Here is a 13,810-nt window from a genome sequence, read left to right as displayed (position 1 = left end):
GCTTAGGTCATGATCTCGCGGTTCGTGGGTTCGAGCCCCGCGTCGGGCTCTGTGCTGACTGCCAGCTCAGAGCCTGGAGCCTGTTTCAGTCTGTGACTCCCTCTCTCTCTGACCCTCCCCTGCTCGCGCTGTCTCTCTCTCTCTCCTAGAAATAATAAAACATTAAAAAAAATTAAAAAAAAAAAAGAAAAGAGGCAAAGAGAGAAAGAGAAGAAAGGGACATAGATCCATCAGGGAGGGACCATAAAAAATCACAGTCACATGGTAGATTAAAACCCAAGGATATGTCTAATTTTATTACATGTAAATGGATTTAATGTTCCAATGAAAGCACAAAGTTGGTCTGGGTAGTTTTGAAAATACCCAGTACATGCTGCTCACAGAGGTACACTTGACCCCTGAGGCTACATGAAGGTTGGAGCAAAACAATGGGTGACGGCAAGTCATGGAATCTTTGAAACAATGAATCTTACGTAATTACATCATCAACAGACAAAACAAATCACACAGGCTGGTCCTCCAATCACAATGCAGTTATGCTTTAAACTGTTAACAAAAACCCAGAAAATACTGCGTTTGAAAATAAAGAAATATTTTTTCTAAATAACTCACGGGTCACAGCAGAAATCAAAACGGGCATCATAGCCCACGTGAACCAGATGGAAACAGACTATGTATCAGCTGAGCCACGCTTGGAACTTACGGGTTTACCTTCACGTATTAAAACAAGAAAAGATTCAGCATTAATGAATGAGGCATACATCAAAGGAAGTTATAGAAAGAAGGCGAATAAATCGCCCCAAAATAGAATAAAGGAGCAAGAAAGGAGGAGAAAGAGGAGGGAACAATAATAAAAGAGCAGGCCTGAGGGATGCAGAGCCGGGCTTACCGGAAATAGTTATTTGCTGGGAAACACTAACAGGCGTGTGACTCCGGGGGGACCAGCCAGGGTAGAAGGAGGCGTGAGGAGCCGGGCCAGCAGTGGGAAGAACCTGGTCTGAGGGGTTGCGGAGCCTGACCCTTCGCGGGCCAGTGTTAGGAGGTGGGGGCGCTGGGTCCCTAAGAGTGACACGCAAGAAGGGGACTCCAGTCCTTTTCAAAGAGGCTGCAGAGGCCCCTAAGCCCTGGGGCAGGTGCCGCCGCCTCCGGGAGGGGCCTGGGAGCCGGGGAGGTGGCCGGGCCCTGAACCTGGGCATGGCCTGACCTCAGAGTCCCGGGGGTCCGTGGGTTAGCCATCCAAACTGTGGTGTTTTGTCACAGCAGCCCAAACAGACGACGACAGGCCCGACGGAGGTTTATAACACAACACAAGGATTTTGCTATCACCTTTAACAGAAAAATTAGAAAATTGAAGTGATGGAGGTAAATCATCCATCCATAGCTCCTCAAAAACCGTTACAAGGAAAAACGAACACAGGAAGCTCGGATTGTTCTTGGTGAAAAGTTTTACTCGGACTTGACCGCAGGGCGGGTCTGCGCCCTGCAGACGTGCCCTCGGGGGTCGTGTGCGGCCCGACTCACAGGTGCCACAGGTGCCGCGCCGGGCTCTCGGCACCGAGGTGTCTCCTGCCGGCGGCGAGGGCTCCCCTCCCCCAGCCCCGCCTCCGGAACCACAGAGCCGAGCTCCTTTCCCGCGAGTTTGGTTTTTCTTTTCTTTATTCTCCCTCTTGGTTTAGATTCCACATGCAAGCGAGAGCGCGCGGTGCTTGCGCTTCACCGGTGACCCCCCTTCTTCGTGGCCCAGCAACACCCCCGTACCCCCGCCCCCCCGCCCCCAGCATCCACCGCATGCGCTTTCTTCGTTCGTCCACCCTGGGACGCGCCAGGCCCAGGTCTTGGCTGTTGCGTAACACACTGCTGCGGTCTCGGGGTGCAGGGCAGCGACCGAGATGGAATCACAGAGTCTGTGGCTTTTTCCACGCCGCCTGCCGCCCCGAGAACCGCCCCTCCCTCGCCTCCCGGGACACACGTCTCCCGCTGACAAGGTTCCTTAACCCCCACGTGGTGAATCGCGGCTGGATTGTTTCCACTTCGGGGGATGTTACAAACAAAGCTGCCATCAAATAGCCATGACCCATGTTTACCCTCTCCTGTGTCACAGGACGAAGCGTGTCTGAGTCTCACCCGCAGGGCTGCAGGCTGACTGTGCTTGGAGGTGGGTCTTTGCGGAGGTGATTGAGGTAAAGGAGGGCGCTGGGGGCCCTGGGCCAGGCTCACTGGTGTCCTCACAGGAAGGGGAGAGCAGGACACACACCCACACTGGGGGGGGGCGGCGACCACATGAGGACACAGGGAGGGGACCCCATCCCGGAGAGGCCTCAGGAGGACCCACCCTGCGCCCTGCGAGCCTGGGTCTCTGTCTCAGGCTGGCGGTGCGACAAACCCTACACTGTTTTTTCCTGCGGTGCTGCAAACCCCACACCCCAGGGAGCAGCTAGGGGGGTCTCCCACTCTCTGCACCTGGTCACAGATCCCAGCTGGGTGAAGGGAGGGGTAGAGGAGCAGGCCTGTGAGGGGGTCGGGGAAGGGAGGGCCTGGGCAGCCGTGGGTGAAGGGTTTCTTGCTCTGACCTCACCCCAGGCTTGGATGGAGAGTCAGGGGTGAGTGAGGGCTGGGACGCCCTGCCCCGTTGCAGCAGGAGAGAGGCCCAATAAAGACGGCTGGCCTGATCCAGGCCACACCAAGTATGCCCTGGTGGGGGGGGCACGACTTACCCACCTGCCTCACTCGTGCTGCCGCCTCTGATCCTGCTGGCTTGGCCGGGTGAGCCATGGACATCCTTGCTCTGGGTACCCCGGTCCCTGAGAACCCTGGCTGCCATCCTGAGGGCTGTGAGCTGACCTGCTGCCCAGAGTGGGGATGCCAGGGCGCACAGAGGAAAGAGCTTGCTGGAAGCCCCCAGCACCCCGGGTCTGCTTCTAGCTCCGACATGCCCACACCCCTCTGCCTTGGCCCGATTCACCCAGAGGTGTTGCTGGACCTATTATTGCTTTTGAGCCCTGGAAGTTGTGTTCCGTGCGGCTGGTGGGCATCCCCGGAGATGCTGTGAGGGCTGAGGGGCTGGGCTCCCTGGGGCCAGGACTTCTGCCTGTTCGTAGATTCCCCACCTCGGGGTTTCGTGGTGTTCTCTCCAGAAAGCGACCGCAGGGCCTACATCCCAGTGGCTTCGGGGTGTGCCCACGGGGCGGTGGTGGTCACAGGGCTTCCCTGCCTGGGTGGATTCCCTGCCTGGGCTGCCCCCCCGCGGCGTCCCTCCCACCAGCTCTGTCTCCCTGGTCCAGGCAGCCCTTACAGCTTGCATCCTGCAGGGAGAACACGTGCTCGGGGAGGGGTGAACACCACGTTCTAAAGGGACATGGGCAGGGCAGCTTGCAGTGAGCACAGGGTCCCCAGCGACCGGTGCCATTGGAAGGGTCCGAGAAGACTCCATTTCTTTCCTCTTCTTTTCTTTTCTAAAAAGACTTTATTTTCAAATAATCTTTACATGTGGGGCTCAAACTCATGACCCCAAGATCAAGCGTCAAGTGCTCCACTGACTGAGCCCTTCAGGCACCCCGAGAATCCAGGTCACACGACTGCGTCAGCCACACACTGCCTGGACCTCGGTCCTCTCCTCCCTAAATGGGAATGAGACCATAGTGCCACCCCAAGGTCCTCAGGATGAGTGACAGGGAGGGTCCGTGGGGCCACTGCATGCGGTGTGTGACTCAGGGAGGTCTCAGTTTATAGGACAGATGGTTGTGATGACTGCAGGGGGGGTATAGGCTGCATGGAAAGGAAGAAGGAGAAGAGTGGGGTAGTGTGTATAAGACTTGACCCTGCCCACACTCTGGGCCCTGACCAAGCTCACACCCTGACCCCTGACCCAGCTCACACCTGACCTCTGACCCTGCTCACACTCTGGGCCCTGACCCTGCTCACACCCCGACCTCTGACCCTGCTCATACTCTGGGCCCTGACCCTGCTCACACCCTGACCCCTGACCCTGCTCACACTCTGAGCCCTGACCCTGCTCACATTCTAGGCCTGACACTGGGTATATGCAGTGCTCTGATCCCACTTACCTGTTCTTGTGCATCCCCATAGGATGGGAGAGTAATCTGGAAGGCTCAGGGCAGGCTGTTGGGACCACCAACAAGACTCCAAGAGAGAACAGACGCAAATGTGGGGCATTACAAGCACCTCGTGGATGTGTCTGAGGCTGCTCTTGCTGCTGTCCAGGGTGCTGCACCCTCCTGAGGCCCCGGACTTGGCCACCCGCTGATCCCGTCCCGAGGCCCCATCCGCCTCCCCTCGCTGCCTCCACGCCCAGGCCTGTAGCCTCTGTCAGTTTCTTAATCTTCTGAAAAATGGCTGTTTCTTCTCTTTGTCCCATCCCTCTCTCTTGAATTTGTGTGTTCAGATATGTACAGATTGCATTTTTGATTACTACCTTTCAATACCTTTCTCAAATTGGGATGACTAGGTCAGAGGCTAAGAACCAGTTTCAAGGTTTGGGCATAGATTAGCCTACTGCCTTCTAGAAGAATCCACAGCTGTCTGCAGTTTTCCTCGGTGTGCAATCCTAACTCTGCACCACACTGGGTTCTATGACTGAAAACCAAATAAAACAGAAGGCAGGGGCTGGGTGAAGCTATGCCTCCTTGTTGTTTGAAATTCTTACTGCCAGTGGGGCTGAGCCCTGGAGAGAGCATCGTGGTCATTTTCATGCGTTTGCTTGTGAGTCACCAGCCCCTACTTCCTATTTGCCTACATGGCAATTTTAACAATTGCTTATATATTAAAGATAAAAGTCCTCTGTCATATTTTTTCTCAGTTTTCCATATCCTTGTACACTTTGTTTATGCATAAAATTGGCTTTTTTTTTTTTTTAAATCATGGGAAATATAAAGCCTTTCCTTAAATGCTCAGGAAGTCCCTCCCACAGCAAAAGCAGATTCATTGGCAGCCGAGTGGCTTCACAGAACTCCCATCCATCTGGGTCTCGATGACAAAGTGAGGGGGGCCCCTCCCGGCCCCCACCCTCACTACCCATGGTGCGTGGAGCATCGTGTTTCCGGCTGGAGACGGCATGGCTCTGGGTGGGAATTCCTTCCTTCCTCTGTGCTCTGACGCCGGGTGTGGGGGCACAGACAGCTCACGGGCTCAGGCTGGCCCTCGCTTTCCAGCCAGTAGCCTGAAATGCCCAGATGTGACATGAAGTTGGAAAAATGAGTCATTAAAATAAAAGGCTACAATGGCCCCAGAAAGGTCAAAAGTGGACAAACAGGTAAAAATGTAACACCACACACTCTTGGAATGGACCTCAGCTCTTGTGGTTGCTGTAAATTCGGCAAGCTGGATTTTTACCACTGGTCAATCCACAAGGACTTTACTTTCTAGAACTTGACCGCCAGCCCCACCTGCTGGTGGAGGGGAGGGACAGGACAGTCCTGCCCTTGGGAACAAGGGCAAGTGGAGGCTTGAAGACCCACCTGCACTTTCTGCCCCTGGCCTGGCTGTCAAACCAGACTCCCTCCTGCCCTGGACGCAGCCGACCCCTTTGGCCCTCACTGGAGGCCACACCCAAAGGGCACCCTTGGGAAAAGCAGGCGGGGAGGGCCTGGTGCCAGGACAAGAGGCTTCCAGGGGTCTCTGCTGTGTCCCGCCTCCCCCCCAGCACCATGCAGTTCTTCTACTTGACTACCGTTCCCTACGCACCTGCCCGCACCTGGCCCAGAGCACCAGTGTGTGTGGGGGGGTGACGCCCCTACCCCCAAGGAGCTCACTCACACAAGCGGGTCACCAACCCAGTGATGGGTGCTGGGAAAAACCTGGTGAGAAGTCACTCGTGGGAAGGGTACCGAGACATCACACTTTGTCTGTCTTCCCTTGGGTCCTTTTACCAGGAGGGGCGGTGCAAGGGCTGAGCCCATGGTAACGATTTAGGGAGGGACTTCCAGCCCCTTTCTGAACATTTACCCACCGCGTACTTACTTCTGTCCATCCGCACGTTAATTTATGGAGTCAATGGGGTTGTAATATGCCTTCATTTGATTTTATTTTTATGTGTCTTGATTTTAAAAACTGACATGTCTTAGAAATACTTTAGGGGCGCCTGGGTGGCTTAGTCGGTTAAGCGTCCGACTTTCGCTTAGGTCATGATCTCGCGGTTCGTGGGTTCGAGCCCCGCGTCGGGCCCTGTGCTGACTGCCAGCTCGGAGCCTGGAGCCTGTTTCGGTCTGTGACTCCCTCTCTCTCTGACCCTCCCCTGCTCACGCTGTCTCTCTCTCTCTCCTAGAAATAAATAAAACATTAAAAAAAAAAAAAAAGAAATACTTTAACTTCAGGGCCCAAAACTACACCCATGTCTTTAAAAAATTTTAATGTTTATTTCTTTTTGAGAGAGAGTGCATTTGGGGCAGGGGCAGAGAGAGCGAGAGAGAGAATCCCAAGCAGGCTCTGCACTGTCAGCACAGAGCCCGATGCAAGGCTCTAACCCACGAACCATGAGATCATGAGCCAAGAGGAAACCAAGAGTTGGACACTTAACAGACTGAGCCACCAGGTGCCCGTCTTTTATTACACATTTGATCTTCCAGGTGGGTGTCACACACACATAAATTCTGTTGGGAAAGTATTTGGAGTGTGTTTAAATTTAATGATTGGGGAAACTGACAAGTCAATTGACAATCTTTTCATGCAGAAACATGGTGGTCGCTCCAATTTTAGTGTTTTGTTACACTCTTGCAATAATTTTCTATTTAAGGGGATTGCACATATACTGAATTACTCTAGAGATAATTGTTTCTATTGTGACTGATTAAACATTTTTTTTAATGTTTTATTTATTTCTGAGAGAGAGAGACAATGCGAGCAGGGGAGGGTCAGAGAGAGAGGGAGATACAGAATCTGAAACAGGTTCCAGGCTCTGAGCTGTCAGCACAGAGCCTCACGCGAGGCTCGAACCCACGAACTGTGAGATCATGACCTGAGCCGAAGTTGGACGCTTAACAGACTGAGCCACCCAGGCGCCCCATATTGTGACTGGTTTTATTTTTACTTTTTTAAAATGTTTATTTTTGAAAGACAAAGAGACAGAGCATGAACAAAGGAGGGGCAGAGAGAGAGGGAGACACAGAATCGGAAGCAGGCTCCAGGCTCTGAGCTGTCAGCACAGAGCCCAATGCAGGGCTCAAACCTACCAACTGTGAGATCATGACTTGAGCCAAAATCAAGTGCTTAATCCATCAGCCACCCCGGGGCCCCTATTGTGACTGATTTTAAAAGTCATAATGTTTGAGTGCTTATTGCTGGTACAGAGGAAAGTTTGTGATTTTTGTTTGCTGTTCTTACTACTTGAATGTCAAGTGTATGAATGAGTAAGGTAGGTATGTGTGTACGATGCAGATACGCATGTGTGTAAGAATGCATGCAAACATGTACATGCATGTGTGTGTTTGAAGAGGAGAGGCTTAGGGACGTTTGCAAGTTGGTGGAAGTTCTCCAGCCCAGAGGCTGTGGTCAAATACGTGAGAGGGGGTGCGCTTGGCGCTGTGGAGACCCCAGGAGGCCGCACGGCCGCTGGAGCCCCGCTGAGTCCTGCTGGCCCGGTGGGATTTGTGCTGTATTGTTAGGGGTTCACGGAATCCCAGTGACTCCGTCTCACCTACAGAAGGTAGTTTCTCGGACTCTTTTCTGCTATTTTTTAAGTTTTCCAAGTTCACTGTTAAGAGTTGCTGGTTCGGGAAGTAATTTGCAGGTCTCCGATGGTGGGGTCCCTGGGGGCTCAGGGCTTTGGCGTGGAAAGGAACGCTTTCTGCTTTCTTCATTGTTGGTTTTCGCCTACTTGTCAGGCGCATCGTGAGGGACGTTCGTGATCTACCAACTTCACATCCATCTAAGAGGTGGTGGACATTAGCCTTGTGACACTGTAAAGTTAGGAAGTGGTCCCCGGCCCCTCAGGTAGGATCACCCTCCGGAGGACCCCCAGCGCTCCCGGGAGGCGTCATGCTCAAGGTTATGGTTAACACAGGGAAAGGACTCGCCACCATTGGCCAGGGCAAGGGGCTCATGGGGCAGGGCCCAGGAGGGTGCGAACCGTCCCCTCCCCGCGGGGTCATGGGCAGCGTCGGCTCCCTGGGCAGTGACGAGATGGCGCGCCCCAGTGTCGCCAACGGGAAAGCCCCGAGCCCCCACGCCCAAGGCCTTTGTCTGGCTTCCGTCCTGTAGAGCTGGTTCACTGCCCGCGTGGCTGACCTCAGTCTCCAGCCCCTCAGGAGGCCGAGCCGATGCCGTGTGGCCCAGAGCCCCCGGGGGACAAACACACTGGACTCAGAATGTTCTGGGCTCGGCAGTGACCTCCCAGCAGCTGAGGGCAGAGGCAGACCTCCCTTGAATAAGGTTAAGTTGTTTTTACTCACAAGGACCCACTTCCTGCTCCCGTGGCGCACAAGCAGCCCCCTTCCTGTCCTGCAGCGGGTTCGGGGGACCTGGCCAAGACCTGGCTTGGAACTCAGTGTCACCACAGTCCCTGCTGGATAACCGCCTGGCTGTGTCCCTCCCACATTCAGATGTTGCAGCTCTAACCCTCAGGACCTCAGGAGACTGTGTTTGGAGATGGGCCTTTAAAGAGGTGATTAAACGGGGTCCTATGGATAGCCCATTAACTAATATAATTGGTGTCCTTGTAAGAAGGGGAAATTAGAACACAGACATCCACTGGGGTCGACTGCATGAGGACACAGGAGAGAGACGTAACCACATGCCAGGGGGAGGCCTCAGGAGGAGCCGGCTGGGGGGTCTCGGACTTCCAGCAGCCACAGCCGGGACACAGTAAAGGCCCGGTGGCACTTTGTCACAGCCATCCGAGCAGATGCGTACACAGACTCTGGCCGAGTCCCTTTACCAGACAGAGGAGAGTGACCGGGACACCTGCATCTCACTCTGGCTTCCGTTTCAGGACTGAAGGAAGTGAGAGCCCGCATGCACCCCGACTTCTCCCCCACCGCGTAGTAGCTGCTTTGTGGAAGCCCCACCTCTCCCAGTGCATAGGGGGGGCCCCGAGGTGGGGTGCGAGCCAGGGGCCCATGAAGAACACCTTCCTGCCTTTGCGCCACCCTCTGCCTCGCCCTAGTCAGGGGTCTGAGTTCCAGTTGCGGGAGTGTGGAAAAGCTCGCTGCCTGAGCCTGGCCGCCCGGGCTTCGTCCCCATTGCCTGGGAGGCAGCCAGAGCCCAACAGGCCACGGTGCCCTGGCCGGTGGGGACTGTGAGCACCTCCTCCCCAAGGGGCACCCAGATCACCCCCCCGCCCAGCACCCTGAGTACTTCCTGTCCAGCTGTTGCAGTGATTGCACACTGCGGTTTTAATGGTTTCGCTCAGAGGAAGGAGTCATTTCCCCAGATACTTGGACCCAACGCAGGACGCAGCCCCCCTGTTCTCCAGGGCCACATGGCCCACAGCTGGGTTCAGGTCTGGTTCTCTTAATAATTCCCTTCTGTTTTTAAAATGTTATTTATGTATTTATTTTTGGAGAGAGAGAGAGCGAGAGAGCAAGCAGGGGAGGGGCAGACAGAGAGGGAGACACAGAATCCGAGGCAGGCTCCAGGCTCTGAGCTGTTAGCACAGAGCTCAACATGGGGCCAAAACTCACAAACTGTGAGATCATGACCTGAGCTGAGGTCATACGCTTAACCAACTGAGCCTCCCAGGCGAACCTTAACGTTTTTATTTATTTTGAGAGAGAGAGAGAAAGCGCTAGCGCAGGTGAGTGCATGTGCGAGTTGGGGAGGGGCAGAGGGAGAGAGAGAATCCCAAGCTAACTCCTCAATGTCAGCTCAGAGCCCGACGCGGGGCTCGAACCCACAAATCGTGAGGTTCTGACCTGAGCCAAAATCAAGAATCTGGTGCTGAAGTGACTGAACCCCTCCAGGCGCCCCTGGGGTCTGGCTCTCTTGGAGCAGACCTGAGGCAGGACTCACGTTCACGAACGTTATGCCAGAGGCGTACCGGGGGGAGCAGTGGGGGGGGGCAGCTGGACCGGGACATGAGGGGCCACAGGAAGGGCACAGTGCAGGCAGAACCCCAGCCTCACCAGGGGCTCTGGGGTGTAAGTCAGGCTTCAGGCTCTGTGTTCCCGAGCTGTGTCCTGGCTGTACCAGAAAGACCCCGTGAGGTCCCCTGCATCGGCGTGTGGGGCAAGGCGTCACTTGATGGCCTTGAGGGTTCAGGGTGAGTGGGCGTGGTCCCCTGTGGCCACCCTGTGGTCCGCCACTTCCTCTGCTCTGTCCTCAGTGTATGTGCTCCGACAGGCTTGATGGAGCAGGGGCTCAGGGGCCTGGGTGGAAACAGGGTGATTGTCGGAAAAACCACCCAACGCCCGAATAGATGCGAGGCAAGATTTTATTCACAGGCCGGGCCACACCTGATCTCCTGATCTTAAGGAGAAAAATGCAGAGAATGGCCCTGAGCAAAGGTTGTGGTGAGCTTATATGGATTTAAACAGGGCCGAACAAGTCGTCATTTAATCAGTTACATCTTGCAGCATTCCCCGGCAACCAGTTACATTGTGACACATAGTTGCTAGTTTTTGGTGGAAACCTATCATTTCAGAGTGCTTTGTCTTCAGAGGTTTCGAAATGACCAATTATAGATAGACATTTGAGAAACCGTGGGGTAGTGACTAGGTGACAGACCACCTGACGCCGGACGGTAACGAGGTGTTCGTAGCCTTTGCGTACAGGGTGTGGGCACCGAACAGGGAAGCACGAGCTCGCTTGGCGGCTTTACAGAAGCAGAAATAGCATGTGAGTATTTAACCGCGCTTGAGGTCAACCTACGACGTGGGTGTCCTGAGCTGTGCTTGCCTCACTCATGTCCCACACCTCGGGGTCCCAGGGAGGCTCCCCGGAGGGTGACAAGGACACTGGCCACAAGCATCAGGCTCATGGCGGTGGCCCCTGGCCCCTGGTTCCCGGCTCGGTCGCACAGGTCGGTGCTGCCGCGCTCGGAGTGCCTGGGAGGGAAGCTCTTGGCCGCTCCCCTTCGTCGCCAAGGTTTGCTCGCACTTCTCCGTCCGTCCCGTTATGACCAGGACAGCAGTCAGCGGGCAGAGGGGCAAAGGTTAGGGCCCCGGTGGGGACACCTGCTGTGGAACCCTGCGGGGCTGTCTGGGCGCAGCGAGCCCCTCAGGCCCAAGGTTCCCCCTAAGGATGTAACAGACCCCACCTACCCGCCTCGGGTTTCCCTCCGGAACGGGTAGAGCCCATCAGGCGTGGAGCGCGCAGCGCCTAGAGCCACCAGCCAGGAAGGGTGGGACCTGAGAAGGACCGAGGGGAAGGGGGGAACCTTATAAAACAAGACCCTCCCCATAGTCTGCTGGCCTTCACTTTCAAATGGGCCCCGTCTGTGAAGAGAGCGTTCCTCCTCGGCTTCCTGTCTCATCCCGTCCCCGACCAGCTTGTGCGGCTGCTCCTGGTGGGTCCACCTCTCCGTCCTTCGAAGTGCGGGACGCGCGTCCCGGGGACTGTGGTCAAAAGTCCTGCAGCAACATCGAAGGAACGCGCAGAGGCTGCAGGTCTGTGACCACATCTGGGCCTTGCCCTGACCCCGGACCCCTGACCCCTGACCCCGGGGCGGACTTGCCCTGCAGCCTGGGCCCAGCGAGCACCTGGGCCTCCTCTCCTCCTGCCCCAGCAGCACCCTGAGTCCTGAGCCTGAGCCTGAGCCTGAGTCGGGCTGCAGGGCCCCGGGCTGGATGGTGCTCGCAGAGCACCCTTGGGCGGGGCCTGGGCCCTGCGAGGAAGCCAGCTTGCAAGTCCCCTGGGGATTCTTTCTGACCTCCGGCTTCTTTTTATTTATTTATTTATTTATTTATTATTTTTTATTTTTTTAAAAATATTTTTATTTATTTCTAGGAGAGAGAGAGAGAGAGACAGCGTGAGCAGGGGAGGGTCAGAGAGAGAGGGAGTCACAGACTGAAACAGGCTCCAGGCTCTGAGCTGGCAGTCAGCACAGAGCCCGACGCGGGGCTCGAACCCACGAACCGTGAGATCATGACCTGAGCGAAAGTCGGACGCTTAACCGACTAAGCCACCCAGGCGCCCCTCTAGCTTCTTTTTATAGAGTGAGGCTGGTCACACCTCTTCCAGGTGTGGGGGTAGTCCCGCCCCTTCCCCACCCTGCCCCGCACCCCATCCCACACACCCTCACCACGCCCCTGCCCCCCCACCCTGCCTGCCCCCCCCACCCTGCCCCGCACCCCATCCCACACACCCTCACCACGCCCCTGCCCCCCCACCCTGCCCTGCACCCCATCCCACACACTGACCCGCTGCACCCCATGCCCTGCCCTGCCCTCTATACCCCCTCCTGCCCCACGCCCCTGCCCCGACCCCCACCCTGCCTGACACTTCATCCTTCTGGCTTTGGGGAAGACAGAGCCTGGGAAGAGCTGGGAGGGAAGGGACTCACTTTCCGTCTGTGAAAAGCAGGCTTGCAAACCGTTCGGGCAGAGCCTACAGGTACCAAGCAGGTGCTGCCGGCAAGGCTGGCGCGGCCGTGGCCCCACGAGGCCCAGGCTGTGGGGGACAGCGGGGTGCAGAACAGAGGCCAGCATCAGCCACCGAGGAAGCCCCAGGGCCCGGCCACCGCAGGAAGGGACGCGGGTCCCAACCTGCCGCCCAGGACCCAGGAGGGGCCTGGGTGCAGGCTCGAGGTGCTGCAGGGAGAGGGGCAGGTGAGAGAGGGCCAGGGATGTGGGGAGAGGCCTCCTCAAACAGGGAGTTGAGGGGGTCCTGGAGAAGGAAGTCAGGGGAGCCGGCGAGGGGCTCAGACAGGAAAGCCGAAGACCCTGGGTGGGGAGCGGGAGAGGGGAGGCTGGGAAAGGCCCCCCATAGTGTCGCCCTTCCTTCCCCCCGCCCCGACACAGCAGCAGAGCCAAGTCTTCCTCCTGCCGCCCGCCTCTGACGGGACATGCCGCCTCCGACAAGCACAGCGCCCCGGCCAGACACCCCCAGCGCCACAGCTTCTCCAGCCTGGGCTCAGACGGACAAGTAATCAAGATAGCATTTGGCGGTTTCTCGAATCAGGCAAGGCGCTTGGCCTCACCCCTCCCTTCGGGGCAGGGGCAAAGTTGAGAGGAGGCAAGAGCCCAAAGCAGCCCCTTGGCAAAGCGGAGAGGGCGCTGGGGTCTCTAATTTTATCCCAGGGGCCCCATCATGTGCTTGGCCGGAGAAGACGATGCTTTAAGAGTGCAATCTCTCTGAGAAGTCGGCCTTGTTCCTTCCATGGCTTCGGAGCCCCGGCCCCTCTCGCAGAGACCCTGCAGCCCGCATACCAGACATGCCCACACAGACCGGAGTCCAGCGCCCAGGGCCGCTGGTGAAGTTTTGGGGTGATGGGGAGACCATACTTCCTGACCAGCCCCTGAAATGAGAGTAAAGGAAGAAAAGAGAAAGGACTCACCGAATTTGTACCGAAGCCCAGAGTCCAGACGAAAACACTCCTCGCCCCACGCGTTGGGCGCCATGTGATGAAGCTTTGGGGCGATGTGGGGTTCATCGGCCAAGAAAGAATTCTTGAAGACGTTTTTGGTGCAAAAAGGTGATTTTATTAAGGCATGGGGACAGGACCCGTGGGCAGGGAGAGCTGCACTGGGGTTGTGGGGAGGGGGGTGACCGTTTCATGGACTCGGGGGGCTAAAGTGAAGAGGGAGTTTACAGAGAGACTTTCGCTGGAGACTGAAGACTTCCTGGAGGGCTGGCTGTGGCCAGCTGAGGTGGTTTTTCCCTCTGGCAAAGCATTAGCCCTGAGACAGTAGGCAGTTCCTGG

At 56.4% G+C, this 13,810-nt stretch overlaps 1 protein-coding gene and 1 long non-coding RNA gene across 2 annotated transcripts; one reads left to right on the top strand and one right to left on the bottom strand.

The window, feature by feature from the left end:
- Positions 1–292: 292 nt before the first annotated feature.
- Positions 293–1,586, bottom strand: LOC120246577. Its single transcript, XR_005532078.1, has 3 exons — positions 1,531–1,586; positions 890–1,326; positions 293–711 (listed from the first exon to the last, which is right to left on the bottom strand). It is a non-coding gene; the product is annotated as an uncharacterized LOC120246577 (long non-coding RNA).
- A 6,514-nt stretch (positions 1,587–8,100) lies between these two features.
- On the top strand, positions 8,101–13,577 carry LOC120246493. The gene is made up of 4 exons (XM_039254021.1): positions 8,101–8,191; positions 10,722–10,785; positions 11,438–11,555; positions 12,909–13,577. Exons 1-4 carry the CDS (start codon positions 8,101–8,103, stop codon positions 13,362–13,364), a joined length of 729 nt encoding a protein of 242 aa, XP_039109952.1. The 3' UTR covers positions 13,365–13,577.
- The last annotated feature ends 233 nt before the right edge of the window (positions 13,578–13,810 follow it).

The sequence above is a fragment of the Hyaena hyaena genome, unplaced genomic scaffold, assembly GCF_003009895.1.
Source record: "Hyaena hyaena isolate Hyena2069 unplaced genomic scaffold, ASM300989v1 scaffold_474, whole genome shotgun sequence".
In the NCBI taxonomy this organism is placed as follows: Eukaryota; Metazoa; Chordata; class Mammalia; order Carnivora; family Hyaenidae; genus Hyaena; species Hyaena hyaena.
Note: the sequence above shows the minus strand (reverse complement) of the source record. Positions and strands in the feature narration are given on the sequence as shown.